We start from the raw sequence: 21435 nt of genomic DNA, 5'->3' as shown, positions 1-21435 counted from the left end.
CAAGATCCTGAGGGGGATTGACTGGGTATATGCTGAGGGGTTGTTTCTCCCTGACTGGAGAGTCTAGAACTAAGGGGCACAGTCTCAGGATAAGGGGTCGACCATTTAAGACTTAGATGAGGAGGAATTCCTTCACTCAGAGGGTTGTGAATCTATGGAATACTCTGCCCCCGAGGGCTGAGGATGCTCAGTCTCTGAATATATTCAAGGCTGAGATTGATACATTTTTGGAGTTTAGTGAACCGGGGGATATGGAGATCGGGCGGGAAATTGGAGTTGAGTTCGATGATTAGCCGTGATCTTTTGAATGGCGGAGCAGGCTCGAGGGGCCGTATAGCCAATTCCAGCTCCTATTTTTTAAGTTCTTTTCTGACAGGAGGAGGGAGACAGTTTTAAAAATTATATTTTAGTTATAGCTTATGTCGCTACCTTGTGACCAGGTCCAGAGCAGAGAAATACAAGGTTTGTTTCACTGATGATAAAAATGAATGGCAAACCTCAGCAATCACAATAATGAATTCCTCCAGATCGGAATGGTTTATGCAATTCATCAATTTCCACCGACAAAAAATGGGCAGGTGGGACAACTTGAGTTGAAATGGGATCATTTCTGAAAGAGTTCACATTTTTGCCTCACTGACATCCTGTGGCCTAATACATATTGATAGATATTTATTGCAAAGCCTTCTAGTGTATCAACAACAAGCACCCTATACATAGTCAGAAACAAGTGCAATTGAAGGAAAGGCAAAAGGCAAACAAATTATAATATATAGTGGTGCAGCAAGCACATCATTTCTGCTCCATACTCAGGCGACCTTTTCCAGTTTCTGGATTTGACAGTACATTGTCATGGAGGCTGCCATCGCCCCTATCTGTAAAGTTGAAAAAGAACGAACAATCACCAACTCTCCATTTATTTACGTTACAGCAGTACACATTGTTTCACTTTTGGGAAGAGGGATTTTTTAAAAACTCGTTCAGATTTAAGGTGATTGACAGAAGAACCAAAGGCAACATGAGGAAAAACTTTTTTACTCAGCAAGTGGTTAGGATCTGGAATGCAGCATGGTCACAGCACGGAAGGAGGCCATTCGGCCCGTTGAGCCCGAGCCGGCTCTCTGCAAGAGCACTTCATTTAGTCCCACTCCCCCGCCCTTTCCCCGCAGTTCTGCAAATTCTTTAACTTCAGGCACTTCTGCAATTCCCTTTTGAAAGCCACGATTGAGTCTGCCTCCACCAACCTCTCGGGCAGTGCATTCCAGATCCTAACCACTCGCTGCGTAAAAAAGCTTTTCCTCAGGTCGTCTTTCGTTCTTCTGCCAATCACCTTAAATCTGTGTCCTCTGGTTCTCGACCCTTCCGCCAATGGGAACAGTTTCTCTCTATCTACTCTGTCCAGACTTTGAACGCCCCTATCAAATCTACTCTCCGCCTTCTCTGCTCCAAGGAGAACAACCCCAGCATCTCCAGTCTATGCACGAGGCTGAAGTCGATCATTCTTGTAAATCTTTTCTGCATCCTCTCTAAGGCGGTGTCCAGAATTGGACATAATACTCCAGTTGAGGCCACAACAGTGTTTTATAAAGGTTCATCATACCTTCCTTGCTTCTGTACTCTATGCTTCTATTTATGAAGTCCAGGATCCTGTGTGTTTTTTTAACAGCTTTCTCAACCTGCCCTGCCACCTTCAATGATTTGTGCACATATACCCCCAGATCTCTCTGTTCATGCACTCCTGTTAATTTATATTGCCTCTCCTCATTCGCCCTACCAAAATGTATCACTTCGCACTTTAAATTTCCTCTGCCACGCGCCCGCCCATTTCACTAGTCTGTCTACGTCCACTTGAAGTCTATCACTCTTCCCCCGCACTGTTCACTATACTTCCCAGTTTTGTGGCATCTGCAAATTTTGAAATTGTGCCCTGTACATCCGAGTCTAAGTCATTTAATATATATCAAGAAAAGCAGTGGTACAATTCTGTGGGGATACCCAAGTGAGACCTTCTTGGTCTGCAGAATTTGCTTCATGGGTTCTTTGCTTAAGAATTCATAGCAACACATTGATCTTAGTGATAGGGGATTCAATTGTAAGGGGAATAGATAGGCGTTTCTGCGGCCGCAACAAAGACTCCAGGATGGTATGTTGCCTCCCTGGTGCAAGGGTCAAGTATGTCTCGGAGCGGGTGCAGGACATTCTAAAAAGGGAGGGAGAACAGCCAGTTGTCGTGGTGCACGTTGGTACCAATGACATAGGTAAAAAAAAGGGATGAGTTCCTACGAAATGAATTTAAGGAGCTAGGAGCTAAATTAAAAAGTAGGACCTCAAAAGTAGTAATCTCGGGATTGCTACCAGTGCCACGTGCTAGTCAGAGTAGGAATTGCAGGATAGCTCAGATGAATACGTGGCTTGAGCAATGGTGCAGCAGGGAGGGATTCAAATTCCTGGGGCATTGGAACCGGTTCTGGGGGAGGTGGGACCAGTACAATCCGGACGGTCTGCACCTGGGCAGAATCGGAACCAATGTCCTCGGGGGAGTGTTTGCTAGTGCTGTTGGTGAGGAGTTAAACTAATATGGCAGGGGGATGGGAACCAATGCAGGGAGATAGAGGGAAACAAAAAGGAGGCAAAAACAAAAGACAGAAAGGAGATGAGGAAAAGTGGAGGGCAGAGAAACCCAAGGCAAAGAACAAAAAGGGCCATTGTACAGCAAAATTCTAAAAGGACAGAGGGTGTTAAAAAAACAAGCCTAAAGGCTTTGTGTCTTAATGCAAGGAGTATCCGCAATAAGGTGGATGAATTAACTGTGCAAATAGATGTTAACAAATATGATGTGATTGGGATTACGGAGACGTGGCTCCAGGATGATCAGGGCTGGGAACTCAACATCCAGGGGTATTCAACATTCAGGAAGGATAGAATAAAAGGAAAAGGAGGTGGGGTAGCATTGCTGGTTAAGGAGGAGATTAAGGCAATAGTTAGGAAGGACATTAGCTTGGATGATGTGGAATCTATATGGGTAGAGCTGCAGAACACCAAAGGGCAAAAAACGTTAGTGGGAGTTGTGTACAGACCTCCAAACAGTAGTAGTGATGTTGGGGAGGGCATCAAACATGAAATTAGGGGTGCATGCAATAAAGGTGCAGCAGTTATAATGGGTGACTTTAATATGCACATAGATTGGGCTAACCAAACTGGAAGCAATACGGTGGAGGAGGATTTTCTGGAGTGCATAAGGGATGGTTTTTTAGACCAATATGTCAAGGAACCAACTAGGGGGGAGGCCATCTTAGACTGGGTGTTATGTAATGAGAGAGGATTAATTAACAATCTCGTTGTGCGAGGCCCCTTGGGGAAGAGTGACCATAATATGGTGGAATTCTGCATTGGGATGGAGAATGAAACAGTTAATTCAGAGACCATGGTCCAGAACTTAAAGAAGGCTAACTTTGAAGGTATGAGGCGTGAATTGGCTGGGATGGATTGGCAAATGATACTTAAGGGGTTGACTGTGGATGGGCAATGGCAGACATTTAGAGACCGCATGGATGAACTACAACAATTGTACATTCCTGTCTGGCATAAAAATAAAAAAGGGAAGGTGGCTCAACCGTGGCTATCAAGGGAAATCAGGGATAGTATTAAAGCCAAGGAAGTGGCATACAAATTGGCCAGAAATAGCAGCGAACCTGGGGACTGGGAGAAATTTAGAACTCAGCAGAGGAGGACAAAGGGTTTGATTAGGGCAGGGAAAATGGAGTATGAGAAGAAGCTTGCAGGGAACATTAAGACGGATTGCAAAAGTTTCTATAGATATGTAAAGAGAAAAAGGTTAGTAAAGACAAACGTAGGTCCCCTGCAGTCAGAATCAGGGGAAGTCATAACGGGGAACAAAGAAATGGTGGACCAATTGAACAAGTACTTTGGTTCGGTATTCACGAAGGAGGACACGAACAACCTTCCGGTTATAAAAGGGGTCGGGGGGTCTAGTAAGGAGGAGGAACTGAGGGATATCCTTATTAGCCGGGAAATTGTGTTGGGGAAATTGATGGGATTGAAGGCCGATAAATCCCCAGGGCCTGATGGACTGCATCCCAGAGTACTTAAGGAGGTGGCCTTGGAAATAGCGGATGCGTTGACAGTCATTTTCCAACATTCCATTGACTCTGGATCAGTTCCTATGGAGTGGAGGGTAGCCAATGTAACCCCACTTTTTAAAAAAGGAGGGAGAGAGAAAACAGGGAATTATAGACCGGTCAGCCTGACATCGGTAGTGGGTAAAATGATGGAATCAATTATTAAGGATGTCATAGCAGTGCATTTGGAAAGAGGTGACATGATAGGTCCAAGTCAGCATGGATTTGTGAAAGGGAAATCATGCTTGACAAATCTTCTGGAATTTTTTGAGGATGTTTCCAGTAGAGTGGATAAGGGAGAACCAGTTGATGTGGTATATTTGGACTTTCAGAAGGCGTTCGACAAGGTCCCACACAAGAGATTGATGTGCAAAGTTAGAGCACATGGGATTGGGGGTAGTGTACTGACATGGATTGAGAACTGGTTGTCAGACAGGAAGCAAAGAGTAGGAGTAAATGGGTACTTTTCAGAATGGCAGGCAGTGACTAGTGGGGTACCGCAAGGTTCTGTGCTGGGGCCCCAGCTGTTTACACTGTACATTAATGATTTAGATGAGGGGATTAAATGTAGTATCTCCAAATTTGCGGATGACACTAAGTTGGGTGGCAGTGTGAGCTGCGAGGAGGATGCTGTTGAGGCTGCAGAGCGACTTGGATAGGTTAGGTGAGTGGGCAAATGCATGGCAGATGAAGTATAATGTGGATAAATGTGAGGTTATCCACTTTGGTGGTAAAAACAGAGAGACAGACTATTATCTGAATGGTGACAGATTAGGAAAAGGGGAGGTGCAAAGAGACCTGGGTGTCATGGTACATCAGTCATTGAAGGTTGGCATGCAGGTGCAGCAGGCGGTTAAGAAAGCAAATGGCATGTTGGCCTTCATAGCAAGGGGATTTGAGTACAGGGGCAGGGAGGTGTTGCTACAGTTGTACAGGGCATTGGTGAGGCCACACCTGGAGTATTGTGTACAGTTTTGGTCTCCTAACCTGAGGAAGGACATTCTTGCTATTGAGGGAGTGCAGCGAAGGTTCACCAGACTGATTCCCGGGATGGCGGGACTGACCTATCAAGAAAGACTGGATCAACTGGGCTTGTATTCACTGGAGTTCAGAAGAATGAGAGGGGACCTCATAGAAACGTTTAAAATTCTGACGGGTTTAGACAGGTTAGATGCAGGAAGAATGTTCCCAATGTTGGGGAAGTCCAGAACCAGAGGTCACAGTCTAAGGATAAGGGGTAAGCCATTTAGGACCGAGATGCGGAGGAACTTCTTCACCCAGAGAGTGGTGAACCTGTGGAATTCTCTACCACAGAAAGTTGTTGAGGCCAATTCACTAAATATATTCAAAAAGGAGTTAGATGAGGTCCTTACTACTAGGGGGATCAAGGGGTATGGCGAGAAAGCAGGAATGGGGTACTGAAGTTGAATGTTCAGCCATGAACTCATTGAATGGCGGTGCAGGCTAGAAGGGCCGAATGGCCTACTCCTGCACCTATTTTCTATGTTTCTATGTTTCTATGTTTCTAAGAACTAGTTGGTTTATTAACAAAGGTTTAATAATCACACTACGCATTACCAGTTCATCCACCAGGTTCACAACTGCATATCTCACCGTGGATAACTTAGAATCAACTGTCTGGGTTTTATTGTGAACATCACGTGACTGGCTAAGCCACTCCCAATGCAACAGCTCTACAACTATTTTAGTAGAAACGTAAAACCAAGCGCCTCTTTTTGGCGAGGGCACTAGAACCCACAAATTTCAAAATAAACTTTTAAGGACATTTAAATCAAATTAAAACTTGTTTGCCAGGGGTGATGATGTACTCCAGTCCCTCCAGCGTCCACCTCTTGTGGAAGGCCACAAGCGTACCGGTGGATACCACTTGCTCATCTCCAGGGACACCCTGGCGCGAATGTAGCGCGGAAGAGAGGCAGGCAGACGAACTGAACGACCCCCTTGACCGACCGCTGCCTAGACCGGTTAATGGCCACATAGGTCATGCCCAGGAGCAGTCTTACGAGGAGGCCCTCCGACCTGCCAGCTCCCCTCCGCACAGAGTGCTCAAAGATCAGGAGCGTGCGAATGACGTGCAGCCACAAATCGAGGAGCAGCCCCTTCAAATAATGCAAGAGGGGCTGCAACTTTCAACAGCTCTATGCTCACAGGCTTGTACTCAGAGGTGCATACATTACACGCCCCACCAGAGGAAATAGTTTCTCTCTATCTACACTATCGAATCCTTTAATCCTCTTAAGCACCTCGCCTCTTATTCTTCAATATTCAGGGCAATACAAGCCAAGTCTATGCAGCCTGGCCTCATAATTTAACCATTTTAACCCGCACATCATTGCCATTGTAAACATTTCCAGTTTAGGCTTACAATTCCATACCTCAAGTATAGCAATTCCCAAAGCAACTATACCGACAATCATAGTGTTGCTCTTCAAATATTTCAGAAATGCCTTGTAGCAACCCTGAAAACAATTTAAAAAAAAAAAATTACATCCTTTGTCTTTACATAAAATCAACTGTAACAAATCCAAGTTATGGGCCCCAAAGTAATTTGGAACTTGTTGATGGTGAAAGATTTAGTTGCCGTTTCCTTAGCCACAAGGCTGTCGCTCAATTGTTCCACTGTTTCTTTAATTTCACTGATTGATCTCACATTCACAGGTTCAGTTCATGAAATTAAAGACAATAGTGAAATGATAATCAAATAATTACAGCAGTGGTTATTGCTGTACTGAATGTGTTTGAACAGAGGATTACTCTGCTCACAGGATTATTCAGTGCACTTATAGTTACAGGTGCAGAGCCCTGAATCTGGAACCCTTCGGACCGAGGCTGTTCCGGATTTTGCATTTTGTAGGATTTTGGAACATCTTTCTGACGTCACGAATCCGGAAACACCCGAGCCCAGGTTCGGGTATTTCGGGATTTCGGAACGTTGGGGGGGGTGGGGGGAGATGCGGTTGGTGTTCGCCGGGCGACGAGGTTGTCGACCGGGGCCCCGCCACCGGAGAGGTGCTCGGGCGGGGCCCTGCTGCCGGGGAAGAGTTCGGGCAGGGCTCGCCGCTGAGGAGGTGGTAGGGTGGGGCCTGCTGAAGAGCTGGTCGGGCGGCCCCATCACGGAGGAGGTATTTGGGCGGGCCGGCGAGGAGGCTTCGAGGTTAAAGGCAGTGGCAGTGAGGCGAGGGGCCGAGGTCGGGCGGCGGCGAGGCGAGGGGCCGAGGTCGGGCGGCGGCGAGGCGAGGGGCCGAGGTCGGGCGGCGGCGAGGTGAGGGACGGTGGCGAGACGAGACCCGAGGTCGGGCGGAGGTGGGACTTTGAGGTTGGCAGGGTCAGCGGGTCCGGATTCCGGAACATTTTATGGATTCTGGACGACCCTGCCACCAATCGGTCCACATTCCGGGGGAGATTCCGGAGGCTCAACCTGTACCATCTGCGATAGGCTTGTTCTGTATTCAGTTGTATTTGGAATGTGGCTAGGACTTGCGCTCATTCCAGGCTGCAACTGGTTATATAAGTGTGTGTGCTGGGCCCTTGCAGCGGAGCCTGGTCTCCAGTTGTTTTGGATCCGCTTGCCACTGGACCAAGACACTGCTCTACCAAATCCGTGTGGTGGCTGGTGTGCAACGGCCACCCCACGTTAAAAGAAGTCACGCAAAGGCATCTTCCGCCCTTTAAAATGAAGCTTGGGACCTGGCCAGTGTTGGTTTCATCAGTCACCTTAGAGATCATTTTGGTGTGGAAGCAAGTCATCCTCGACTCCGGGGACTGCCTAAGAAAAGAAGATTTTCTAACCAATTTTTTCCCTTTCTCCTCCCTTAAAGATATGGGCGCAGAAACCCTGCCTAGTCATTGGGCTGGATTTTCCCGTATCCGACCCACCCAAAGTGTGGGAGGCGGGGGAAGTAGACTGCCGATAACCTGGAAGTTCGGGATTTCTCGTACCCTGTAGAGTTTTTCTACAGCGTGCTGTGCGACATTATGGGCGGGTCGCCCCGCCAGAAGCCAGCCTGATTTGACCGGCTGACTTTCAGTTGGGCGGGGAACACTGACTGGACAGGTCGCTGCAGTAACGGGTTGGTGCTGGATGTCAGTGAGGGGAGGGGCGGGCGGCTCCATGCCTGGGATGGGGAGAGGAGATCCATTTCCCACCCGGGGGAAGTCCCAATCCCGAGCGGGGTCCGATCCCCGACCCCAGGGGGGGGAGGGTGGTTTCCGATCCCCAACCCTGGGAGGATTGCGGGGGCGGGGTGTCCAATCCATGAATCCGGGGGGAGTTCAGATCCCGTGGAGGAGTCCGATCTCCGAAACCGATGGGGCTGCTGGTGGGGGAGCTCCAGGAATCCTGAGCCCTGGGATCCACGGCCACCTGCAGTTAAACCTGCACAGTAAGTTAAAACAGAGGCTTCGGACCCTCATTAACATGTTTAAAATGAAATTCACCCCCCACACTCCGTCCCGTCTGAGCAAAAACTTTGGTGCAGTGCTGAGGGAGCGCCGCACTGTCAGAGGTGCCGCCTTTTGAATGAGACGTTAAACCGAGGCCCAGTCTGCCTGTCCAGATAGATGTAAAAGATCCCGTGGCCCTGTTTGAGCAGGGACGTTCTCGTGGTGTCCTGGTTAACATTTATTATTAACACCAAAAAATGAGGTAATTTTTTCATTAAGTTTGTGGTGGTTATTTCATAGCAGGTGGTGGTTATTTCATAGCAGGTTGTGGTACCTTGCTGTGTGCAAATTGATTGCCGCGTTTGTCTATTTAACAACAGTGACTACATCTCAAACAGCACTTCATTGGCTTTGAAGCGCTTTGGGACACCATGTGAACGAGAAAGACGCTATAGAAATCCCGTTTTTTTTTTCTTTCTATCTTTCCATTAGTATGATTCAACTCAGATAATTTAGCAGATAATAGGATTGAACCTGGACCATTCATGACTGTTACATACTGCTAAACCTGGGAACTTCTGCACCTTAGTGATCATGTTGTTCACCGTTTTAGCCAACTGAATCTTGAGGGATTTTATATGGGCACAGCATCCACGATAGCGAGATGTTAAAGTAACAGTGTACGAGAAATGCATACGTTACCGGCAGAGAAGTCTTGATATCGTTGCTCTTGCATTGAAATTGACCATTGCAGCATTCCTGAGGGTACATTGATGATGATTCATTAAAGAAAGGAGAGTACATAAAGTCTTTGTAGCTGTTGAATCCACAACACTTGAACTGGAAAAGAAAAAAGAAGAATGGATTTACTACTGGGCACCGCACTTTACGAAGGATGTGAAGGCCTCAGAGAGGGCACAGAAAAGATTTACAAGAATGGTTCCAGGGTCGAGAAACGTGGAGAGACTGGAGAAGCTGGAGTTGTTATCCATGGAGCAGAGAAAGTGAGAGGAGATTTGGTACATGTGTTCAAAATCACGAGGAGTCTGGACATAGTAGATAGAGAGAAACTGTTCCTATTGGCGGAGGTTCAAGAACCAGAGGACACCGATTTAAAGTGATTGACAAAAGAACCAAAGGCGACATGAGGAAAAACTTTTTCACGCAGCAAGTGGTCAGGATTTGGAATGCACTGCCTGAGAGGGTGGTGGAGGCAGATTCAATCACCGTTTTCAAAAGAGAGTTGGATAAGTACCCGAAAGAAAAACAATTGCAGGTGGTCTGGTAAACTATGAAGGCGAGCTGAAAATCGTTCTTAATCCTCTGTTAACAAGGTCATAATGACCTGATCTCTCGCCGTTCCTCCGCCACAAACATTCGCCGCATCTCCACCACGATCTCCCGCCGCACATCGCTCAGAGGAGCCGAGGGCCCAGCGGCAGCACGGGCCAGCCCGCACTGCGATATGTGTGCGCACTAGGTCCTTGCAGCTGAGCAGGTCTCCAGTTGTACTGGTAAACTCTTGCCACTGGATAAAGGCCTAGTTTTGTCAAGCCCGTGTGGTGGCTGATGTGCAACGGTTACCACACGTTTAAAAAAATCAACACACAGGCATCTTCTACCCCTTCAATTGGAGTTCAGGAGTGGAACATCGGGTCCTTAATTGAAACATCTGTGGAAGCAAGTCATCCTCGTTCGAGAGAATGCCTATGATGATGATGATTGACCTGAATTGCTTCCCCCTCCGCTGCGTGTTGCGTCTGCTCAGCACTGATAGACCCGACATTTGACGAAAGGCGCGTGGTGGTAGGTTGACAGTTGGGTCCCGACCCGCCACCGATCACACCCGCTGACCCCCCCCCCAGCTCCCAACCCGGAAACTTCACCGCAACAACCTGCATCGTGTGACAATCGGGTTTAGAAACGGCTTCAGGATTCCTGTTGAAGACTTCTGTGAGGGGAAATCCTTCAAGTGAGCAGCAGCTTTCGGCCTGCTTCTGTTGAACCACAATGCCTGGAGTGTATTGCAGTAAGCCAGGCAAAATAACAACTGTGAGGTGATGGTAGTGGAAAAGTGAACGAAAGGCAGCATCTTCCACAGCCTAACTCATCAAATACAAGTGTCAAGCTCACTGGCTTATTTGAGAGAAAAGATTGATTTTCACAAGGGGGTCAGGGGTTATGGGGAGGGGACAGGTGGAGCTGAGCCCAAGATCAGATCAGCCATGATCTTATTGAATGGTGGAGCAGGCTTGAGGGAAAAATGGTCTACTCCTGCTCCTAATTCTTATGTTCACTAACTCCACTTGGAAGGAAGAGGGCAGTGGGCCCAAAATGGCAGTGCACCACTGACTGCCCTGTTCCCATTCCCGATCCTGTTCCAGGTGGGAATCTATTATCAATGTGCAAATTGAGGTCCTACAGTAGTTGTGTGACCCATGATGTAATTGTTCGAGGGACCGCCTATGATGATGATGAATTGTGAAGTACCAATGGGTGGTGTGTGCATCGTGCGATTTCCGCCTATTGGCAGCAGGCTTTGAACGGCTTCCTGTCTGCCCAAAATCCGCCCAAAGTTCAAATCAAACTCCAAATTATTTTGAGGGAGTTTCTGACGCCGTAATGATTTTCTTCCCCTCCACCTTCCTTTTGTGGACCAGGTACCTTGGCCCTAGTTGTGTCCTGTGCCCAGTGACCTGTCAAATACCAAGCGGTGGAAATTCAGTCATGCCTCAGTTGGGGCGGTGTCCCGGCTTGGAGCGGTACACTTTACGTCGGCAAATGGATTGTGTCTGCTGCCGCAAAATTCTTCAGCTGGGCCCGGAATGTGGAGCGGAGCGCTAAGAGGGGCGGCAGAAGAACAAATTTCCACCCCCAACTCTTGTGGCTTATGATGTAACTGAACCCCTTTTATAGCGTGAGACAGTTGGGTTGTACATCAGCCTGTGTTATTGTAGAGAGGACAATGCACAGATCAGTTATCACATGTCAACACAAAAAAGCAAAATACTGTGGATGCTGGAATCTGGAATAAAAATAGAAAGTGCTGGAAATCTCAGCGTGTCAGGCAGCATCTGTGGAGAGAGAAACAGAGTTAACGTTTCGGGTCGCCAACCCTTCGTCAGAACTGGCGAGTGTTCGAAAAGAGCAAATTCTTGAGCATTGAAAGGGGGAGGGGTGGAAAGAACAAAAGGGAAGGTCTGTGATAGGGTGGAAGACAGAAGAGATGAGAGCGACAAAGAAGATGATGGGCTGAATTGAGATGGTAATGGCATAAGTTAGAAAAAGGTTAGTTTAGATAGGGTGTGAATGGCAGGATAATTACCAGCTGCCATGGGAAACACAGAGAAAAAATACATCAGTGCAAAATGTGGACAGAGGTTAAAGTCTGAAATTGTTGAACTCGATGTTGAGTTCAGAAGGCTGTAAAGTGTCTAAACGAAAGATGAGGTGCTGTTCCTCGAGCTTGCGTTGAGCTTCATTGGAAGTGCAGGAGTCCGAGGACGGAGATATCAGAGTGGGAGTGGAGCGGGGAATTAAAGGGAGAGTTATCAAATGTCATCTTAAACCAAATAAACTTTTAACTAGAAGATTCAGTATAACAGAGTCTTAACTTTATATTAGATTGCACATATCAATTCAAAACATTTATGCCTTTTACATTATTTACCTCTTTCATTACTGCTGTCCATATGGCGGTTATCTCTGACGTTTTGCCATATTCTTCTTTAATTGATTTCACTGCCCCGATCTCAATGTAGCGAATAAAAATGTCAGCCTTGAAAAACAAAACAAAAATATTTTTATTGAAAATCATTTTGAAACGAAGTCATATTTATGTACATATGCAATGCTGTAACTTCTAGGGTATCAAAACAAAGACTGTAAGTTATCTTTACTGTATCAGCCATGGTTCAATTGGTAACACTCTTGCCTCTGAGTCAAAAAGTTAGAAATATAACATAAGAACTAGGAGCAGAGTGGGCCATTGGGCCCCTCGAGCCTGCTCCACCATTCAGTAAGATCATGGCTGATCTTCTACCTCAACTCCACTTTCCCGCATTATCCCAATATTCCTCAATTTCCAAGTTCCCGAATAGTTAAGGCTTTCTGTCTTGAATATACTCAACGACTGAGGCTCCACAGCTCTCTGGGATAGAGAATTCCAAATTTCTCCTCATCTCAGTCCTAAATGGCCGATCCCTTATTCTGAGACTGTGACTCCTGGTTCTTGACTCCCCAGCCAGGAGAAACATTTTCTCAGCATCTACCCTGTCAAGCCTTTTAAGAATGTTACATGTTTCAATTAAATCACCTCTCATTCTTCTAAACCCTAGGTAATATGGGTCTAGTCTCAATGTCTCCTCATAGGGCAATCCCCTCATCCCAGGAATTAGTTGAGTGAACCTTCGTTGCACTCCCTCTAAGACAGGTATGTCTTTCCATAGCTAAGGAGACCAGAACTGTACATAGTACTCCAGGTGTGGCCTCACTAATGCCCCGTATAATTGTAAGTTACTCTTGTACTCGAATTCCTTTGTAACAAAAGCTAACATACCATTTGCTTTCCTAACTGCTTGCTGTACCTGCATGTTAACTTTCTGGGATTCATGTACAAGGATACCCAGGTCCCTCAATGAAAACATTTCCCAGTCTCTCACCATTCAAAAAATATTCTGCTTTTTTGTTTTTCCTCCCAAAGTGAATAACTTCATAAGAGCATAAGGACATAAGAAATAGGAGCAGGAGTAGGCCATTTGGCTCTTCGAGCCTGCTGCACCATTCACTCCGATCATGGCTGATCCGATCATGGACTCGGCTCCACTTTCCCGCCCCATCCCCATAACCCTTTACTCCCTTATCGCTCAAAAATCTGACTATCTCCGTTTTAAATATATTCAATAACCCACCTCCACAGCTCTCTAGGGCAGAGAATTCCATAGATTTACAACCCTCTGAGAGAAGAAATTCCTCCACACCTCAGTTTTAAATGGGCGGCTCCTTATTCTGAGACTATGTCCTAGTTTTAGTTTCTCCTATGAATGGAAATGTTCTCTCTGCATCAACCTTGTCAAGTCCCCTCATTATTTTGTATGGTTTGATAAGATCACCTCTCATTCTTCTGAACTCCAATGTGCATAGGTCCAACCTACTCAACCTATCTTCATAAGACAATCCCCTCATCTCCGGAATCAACCTAGTGAACCTTCTCTGAAAAGCCTCCAATGCAAGTATATCCTTCCTTAAATATGGAGACCAAAACTTCATACTTCCCCAAATTGTATTCCATCTGCCATGTTTGTTCCCCACTCATCAAGCCCTCTATATCTGGTACATGTGAGTTCATGACCCACTTCAGGGACTTGAGCACAAAAATCTTGGCTGACTCTCCAGTGCGGTACTGAGAGAGCCCTGCATTGTTGGTGTTATGTATGTATAATATGAATATATACCCTGTACACTCAATGTACAATTACATAAGACCATTGAATGTATCTTCACACTGTATACACTAGGCCTGTACCACCAGAGGGTGCAACTGGTGGAGACCTAGGGGTCAGCTGTACACTGCAGGTAACCAAGTATAAAAGGGAGTTCACCTTAAATGTACCCTCATTCAGGAGCTGCAATAAATGGACTAAGGTCACAACAGTTCAAGTGGAATACCTTACCTTGTGGAGTCATTATTAGAGTACTTACGAATACAATAACGGGACGAGATTACGAATTTCCACGCGAAAAATGGCTAATCTTAGCAACTTTCAACAATTCGCTGATGGGGAAGTTGGGATGCCTTTGTGGAAAGGCTCGAACACTTTTTCATCGCGAAAGACCTGGTTGGAGACACACCGACCTCGCTGGCTGATAAGCGCAGAGCTATCCTGCTCAGCAGTTGTGGATCCACCGTTTCTGGCCTTGTCAGGGACTCGCTAGCCCCAGAGAAGACGACAACCAAACCGTACGAGGAGCTCGTGACGATGATACAGGAACAGCTCAAACCCAAAGAGAGCATCCTCACAGCCAGACACCAGTTCTACACACACTGGCGGTAGCCTGAAGGCCAAGAAATCACAAAATATGCTGCAGACCTGAGACAATTGGCTGCACCGTGTGATTTTGGCGACCACCTCACCGAAGCACTGAGGGACATCTTTGTTATTGGAATTGGCCACGAGGGCCTCCTCCACAGGCTGCTCTCTGCGGACACCACAGTCACCCTGCGGAAGGCAATTAACGTCAGCCAGGCCTGCGATTCCAAGAGGATGATGACTCACCAGGACTCTAACCCGGCAAGTACCGTGAACTGACTGGCGCCCTTTAGTGGCAAGACTGCTACCCCGAGTCCCGCAACCCAGAGTCCGCCATATGGGGCCAACCGGCCAGTTCCATGCTGGCACTGTGGAGAAAATCACAAGGACCCCAGTGCCGCTACAAAGACTATACTTGCAAAGATTGTAACGTGAAAGGCCATCTCCAGCGAATGTGCAAGAGAAATTTTACTCACCGAGTCGCTGAAGAGTTGGCCGATCACCCGGGCTCCAGCGCCGATGAAGAGGAAGAGAGAGTCCAGGAGGCAGTTCAGCCCCATGAAGAGGTGTACGGAGTGTTTACCTGCTCCACCAAGAGTTCTCCGTTGAAATGGAAGTTGAAATCAACGGCGTTCCAGTCTCGATGGAGGTCGACATGGGCGAGCCAATCACTGATGAATCAGGCGGCCTTCGAGAAACTCTGGGACAATCTAAATGAACGACCTGAAATGCTCCCGTCAAGATGAAGCTGCTCACCTACACAAACGACACCATCCCAGTCGTTGGCAGCGTGGATGTCCAGATGTCCCATGGCGGCGCGATGCACAAGTTACCTTTGTGGATCATTGCTGGTGATGGTCCAACGCTGCTGGGAAGAAGATGGATGAAACAAATTCAAATCTGTTGGGAGCTGGGAAAGCCTCCCGGCTCCGGCGATTGATGTCCTATGCAGCCCCAAATTTGGATCCATCACAGCACCTGAAAATCTAACCGTCCAATTCGACTGCATGGCGACGACACAGATCGCACAACCCAGCGGCGAGATGATCCACCCAAACAACCAGACCTCACCTTCCAGGCTCCAGTGGCAGGACTCCGGATGAAGAAGATCGGCGCAGAAGGTAACTTCCCTGTTTCGCGGCAGAACCTGGGCAGCTTACCTCGTGGAGACAAAAAAGATGACGTCTGTGTAGACCGAGGTAGTGGTCTGAAGTCAAGATGGCCGTGACCAGTCCACGAGGGGCAGCGTTGAGGGAACAACATGTGATGCCGAGCAGCAAACCGGATTGGGGTAAAGATTGCAAGGCCCTCTTAAAGGAGACCGGCAACCTAGCACAATTAAAGGGACAGTTCCACTTTTTGTACAGCGATGCCGGTGATACACATGTAAAAGATGTAATTAACAAATGCAAGTATCTAAATGTAACCTTGTACAGCAATGCCGGTAGTACACAGAGAAAAGATGTAATTGCCAAATGCGAAGATATAAAGACAACTAACAATGTCGGGTGGTTACGGTCGGAGCCAATGTATCATGACTGTAAATGAAGGAATGATGTGCGATGCCGGGTTTTACATGTACGCCGACAAAACCAAGGGCAACCTCCCGTCAGAAGCACTCAGGTCCAGCGGGCTACCCGATCATGTAGCCTGCGCCTTCGGGACCAATGTGATGCCCCAGGGAGTTTGGCCACACACACAGGGAGCATACCCACGGCAGGGCCAGCCATCAGCGGATGGCAAAGGTACCACTACAGGAACCCTGCCCCAGATCGGCTCTACCTCTCTGGCCACCAGGGCCAGTACTGGGAGCAAGAGGCCAGAACCCTCCTGCCTTCCCGACGGGACCTGGGATGACCAGGCTCCCACTACTGCTGGAGCAGGGCGATACTGCAGCCCTCAAAGGAGGACAGGGAGGCCACACATTCCTATGGCTCTGCCCACCACTAGGCAACGGCAAAGGCCCTACGACTCAGCCAGGTGAGCGATCCGAGCCCACCTAGCTGGCAGGGGGCGCAGCGCCGCCATCAGACAACCTGGACACAGTCCGGTTACACTAGAACTAGCGTCCTCACCCACCTGCACCCCAGGGGGCAAGACTGTAACACCACGTATTTACCTTACCTGTAAAATGTACTTGCTCCACTACTGCTAAACCCAAACAAGGATGTAACTATTTTTTTTTTTCCTCTGTACATGCATGTAACTGCAGGTGTTGCGCCACACACATGGTCTATGTATGGGGGGGGGGGTGGAAATGGATGTATGTAGCCATGAACACACATGGATCACACCAAGGACCCACTCAACCCCCACAGCAACCTCCACCGTCCACTGCTGACCATTTCCCAATGTTGTGGCAATAAGGACTTAGGAGTCCACCGGGAGAGAGCCATTCCCAAGCACAGGCAAGGTGCAAAGGCTTTGGGCACTCAAGTCGAGTGCTAGAGCACACAGTGCAAAGGCCAGTGGTACAAGACTTGGGGGGGGGGGGGAAGAGAGAAGGAGAAAGTGATGTTGTATATGTATAAGTATATACCCTGTACACTCAATGTACAGTTACATAAGGCCACTGAATGTATCTTCACACTGTATACACTATGCCTGTACCACAGAGGGTGCAACTGGTGGAGACCTAGGGGTCACCTGTACACTGCAGCTAACCAAGTATAAAAGAGAGCTCACCTTACTGTACCCTCATTCAGGAGCTGCAATAAATGGACTAAGGTCACAACAGTTCAAGTGCAATACCTCAACTCGTGGAGTCATTACTAGAGTGCTTACAGACACAATAGTCGGAGGTGCCAACTTTCGGATGAGACGTTAAACCGAGGCCCCGTCTGCCCTCTTAGATGAACATTAGAGATCGCATGGCATTATTTGGGAAGAAGAGCAGGGGAGTTATCCATGGTGCCCTGGCCAATATTCATCCCTCAATCAACATGACTAAAGCCGATTATCTGGTCATTATCACATTGCTGTTTGTGGGAGCTTGCTGCGCGCAAATTGGCTCTCGTGTTTCCCACATTACAACAGTGACTACACTCCAAATGTACTTCACTGGCTGTAACGAGCTTTGGGATGTAAAATGTGCTATATAAATGCAAGTCTTTTTTCCAATCTGGGTACTGAGGGAAATTGTAGCTGTTTAACTGCGACCCTCGGCAGGATCAGCCTAACTGAGCACCGATCGTCTGATCAGTATACTCAGTTACATACTGCCTTCAGCTACTGAGCTGTTGGGTGATGTTTTATTGTTTTTTTTTATTCGTTCCGGGATGTGGCCATCGCTGGCAACGCTGGCATTTATTGCCCATCGCTAATTACCCGAGAAGGTGGTGGTGAGCCACTGCCTTAAATCGCTGCAGTCCGTGTGATGAAGATGCTCCCACAGTGCTGTTAGGGAGGGAGTTCCAGGATTTTGACCCAGCGACGATGAAGGAATGGCCGATATATTTCCAAGTTGCTTGGTTGGGGGCAGGCATTAAGGGTCAGCGGTCTGCTGGAGTTCAGTGTGGAAGGTCAGGGTGGTCACAGCCATGGTACTCACTACGTGCTGGGGAAGAAGAGACCAGGTCATCAGCGGGGAAGGAGAGGCCCAGTCATCGCTGAAGGGGAGGAGGCCCAATCACCGTTGAGGAGGTGAGGTCCAGTTGAAGGAAGAGGAGAGGCCAGCCGTCGTCGCTGAAGAGGAGGAGGCTCAATCGCCGCCGAGGAGGAGAGGCCCAGCTGCCATTGCTGGAGAAGGCCCGATCTCTGTTGGAGGAGGCCCAATCGCCGCTGGAGGGGACCCGGTTGTCGTTGGGAATGGCCTGATCGTTGTTGGAGGGGTGGAGGCCCGATCGCCACTGGAGGGGGTCCGATCGCCTGATCGGAGGCTCACCTGGTTCACCGGGCATTGTTAAGGATCGAGGATCGGGTGGGGCAGCTGATTCGACGTCGAAGGAGGTGGTCGCCGGAGAAGGTTGCTGAAGGAGGAAAGAAGTCCAGGTCCAGGTCGCTGCTGCAGGAGGCTCGGTCGTGTCTGGTAGTCATCGTCATCATAGATGAGTGGTGTGGAGTTTAGGGGGGGAAGGTTCGCGTCTGAGGTAGGCCCGAATTTATGGGGATTGTTGGATTAGGGTTTAAGGTAAAGTTTAAGAAAATGTACCCCCTATTGGGGTCTATTAAGGCTAGGGAAAGTTTAGACAGTGGGAGGGAAGGAGGTTGAGAGTGAAAAGTTGTCAGATGTAAGATTGTAAGGTTAAATTTGTTTTGTTAGGGGAGTTCCCAAGGGAGCTGCCACCCCGGCGGCCATCTTAAAGACCCTCTCAATGCCTGCCCCCAACCAAACAGCAGACCAGCTACCATCAAGGGCACTACTCAGCGCCGAGCTTGCGGCCAATATCTCACCGTAGGCAACTAGGCTCATACGGCAGTGCCTGGTCTCCAGTCGTCTTGGACCCCCCTGCCACTGGACCAAGACCTTGCTCAGCTAAGCCCGCATGGTAGTCGGTATGCAACGACCACCCCATGTTAAAAGAACTCACGCACAGGCATCTTCCACTCATCTAATATGAAGTTCGGGACCTGGAACGTCAAGACCCTCATGGAAACTCCAGCACCAACAGGCCTGGGAACTTAGACGCTTTGACATCGACATAGCCGCCCTAAGCAAGACCCGGCGGGCAGGGGAAGGCCAGCTCAAGGAAGTGGAGGGTATACCTTTTTCTAGAAAGGAAAACCAGAGGAAGAACGCCGCCTTCATGGAGCCGGCTTCGCTGTCAAAAATGAACTGGTCGGCCGCCTCATAAAGACGCCCCCTGCAGGGTTAATGAACGCCTCATCAGCCTTCGCCTTACCCTATCCCGGAACCAATGCGCCACAGTCATCAGTGCGTAGGCCCCAACACTCGATGCAACGGATGAGGCTAAAGAGGGTTTTTATTCTAACCTCGAGACATCCCTGTCCCGCGCCCCCACGAGCGACAAGTTGATCCTCCTAGGTGACTTTAATGCCAGGGTCGGCAAAGACACAGCCCTCTGGAGAGGTGTGATTGGCAGAGAGGGAGTTGGGAAATCCAACTCCAATGGCACCCTACTCCCGACAGTGTCTAGAACACAAACTCATCACCAACACCCTGTTCCACCAGAGGGACAAATACAAGGCATCGTGGCAACAACCTCGCTCCAAACACTGGCACCTGCTGGACTATGTCATCGTCCGAGTCGGGGATCGCAAGGATGAACGTATCAACCGCGCCATGACAGGAGCTGACGATTGCTGGATGGACCATCGCCTAACCCGATCTATCATCAACAATATTAACATAACCCCAAAGCAGAAGGGATAGCAGAAGCAGTGCCACAAAAAAGTTAATACCAGGGCACTTAAAGATCCAGCTACGAGAGCCCTATACAGCCAGCACCTCACAGCCAATCTGGCGTGACTTGATGACCCTGAGATGCTCAATGCCCACAGCGCTTGGTCTGCCCTCCAGGCTTCCATAACCAGTGCCTGTGAAGAGACACTTGGTTACTCAACCAGAAAACACCAGGCCTGGTTTGTTGAAAATGATCAGGAGATCCGAGAACTAATAGATCGTAAGCGCAGAGCATTTCTGAGCCTCAAGCAACAACCCAACTCTGGAGCTACAAAGCAACACACGGCTCAAGGCTGAGGTCCAACAAAAAACCCGGGACCTAAAGAACAGGTGGTGGATAGAGAAAACGCAGGTGATACAACAACTAGCCGACAGCCACGATACGCGAGGATTCTTCATTGCAGTCAAGGCCACCTATGGTACAAACTCCCAAGACCCCACCCCTGCTCCTGGCCAAGAACAGGGAAACACTCATCAAGGACACTGAGGCTGTCAGGGCCCGCTGGAAGGAGCACTTTGAAGATCTCCTCAATCGAGACTCTGCTTTTGACTTGAGTGTTCGCAACTTCATCCCGCAGCATGCAATCCGCCACCACCTCAGTGAAACCCCAATGTTGCACGAGGTAGGCAAAGCCATAAAACAGCTCAAGAATAACAAGACTACGGGTGCGGATGGAATTCATGCTGAGGCGCTAAAATATGGCAATGAGGTGCTGTTGGCGTGGATAAATGACCTCATCTCATTTGGAGGGAGGAGAGTATGCCGGGAGAACACAGAGATGCAGTGATCGTGTCCATTTTTTAAAAGGGGAACAAATCCGACTGCGGCAACTACAGGGGAATCTCCCTGCTATCAACCATTGGGAAGGTTGTCGCTAGAGTTCTCCTTAACCGTCTTCTCCCTGTGGTCGAGGAGCTCCTGCCGGAATCACAGTGCGGATTTCGTCCTCTACGGGTAACAACGGACATGATCTTTGCAGCACGACAACTGCAGGAAAAATGCAGGGAGCAGCGCCAGCCCTTACACATGGCCTTTTTCGATCTTATAAAGGCCTTTGACACTGTCCACCGTGAGGGCTTAATGGAGCATCATCCTCCATTTTGGATGCCCCCAGAAATTTGTCAATATCCTTCGCCTGCTCCACGACGACATGCAGACCATGATCCTTGCCAGCGGATCCATTATAGACACATTCCACGTCCGAACCGGGGTCAAACAGGGCTGCGTCATCGCTCCAACCCTCTTCTCAATCTTCCTCGCAGCCATGCTCCACCTCACAGTCAACAAGCTCACCGCTGGAGTGGAACTAAACTACAGAACCAGTGGGAAGCTGTTTAACTTCGCCCGCCTCCAGGCCAGGTCCAAGATCACGCAAACCTCTGTCGTTGAACTGCAGTATGTGGACAATGCCTGCGTCCACACACATTCTGAGGCTGAACTCCAGGATATAGTCGATGTATTCACCGAGGCATATGAAAGCATGAGCCTTACGCTTAACAT

The 21435-nt window shown here is 48.5% G+C and overlaps 1 protein-coding gene across 1 annotated transcript in view; it reads right to left on the bottom strand.

The window, feature by feature from the left end:
- Positions 1–809: 809 nt before the first annotated feature.
- LOC139237760 (tetraspanin-1-like) overlaps positions 810–21435 on the bottom strand; it is a 32294-nt gene continuing 11668 nt past the window's right edge. Inside the window, exons 4-7 of the mRNA XM_070866946.1 lie at positions 12214–12321; positions 9246–9383; positions 6536–6619; positions 810–875 (exon numbers count right to left, since the gene is read on the bottom strand). Coding sequence (XP_070723047.1) covers positions 810–875; positions 6536–6619; positions 9246–9383; positions 12214–12321 — 396 coding nt within the window. The remainder of the gene's footprint in view (positions 876–6535; positions 6620–9245; positions 9384–12213; positions 12322–21435) is intronic.

The sequence above is a fragment of the Pristiophorus japonicus genome, chromosome 24, assembly GCF_044704955.1.
Source record: "Pristiophorus japonicus isolate sPriJap1 chromosome 24, sPriJap1.hap1, whole genome shotgun sequence".
In the NCBI taxonomy this organism is placed as follows: domain Eukaryota; kingdom Metazoa; phylum Chordata; class Chondrichthyes; family Pristiophoridae; genus Pristiophorus; species Pristiophorus japonicus.
This window is presented reverse-complemented; position numbering and strand designations above follow the sequence as displayed.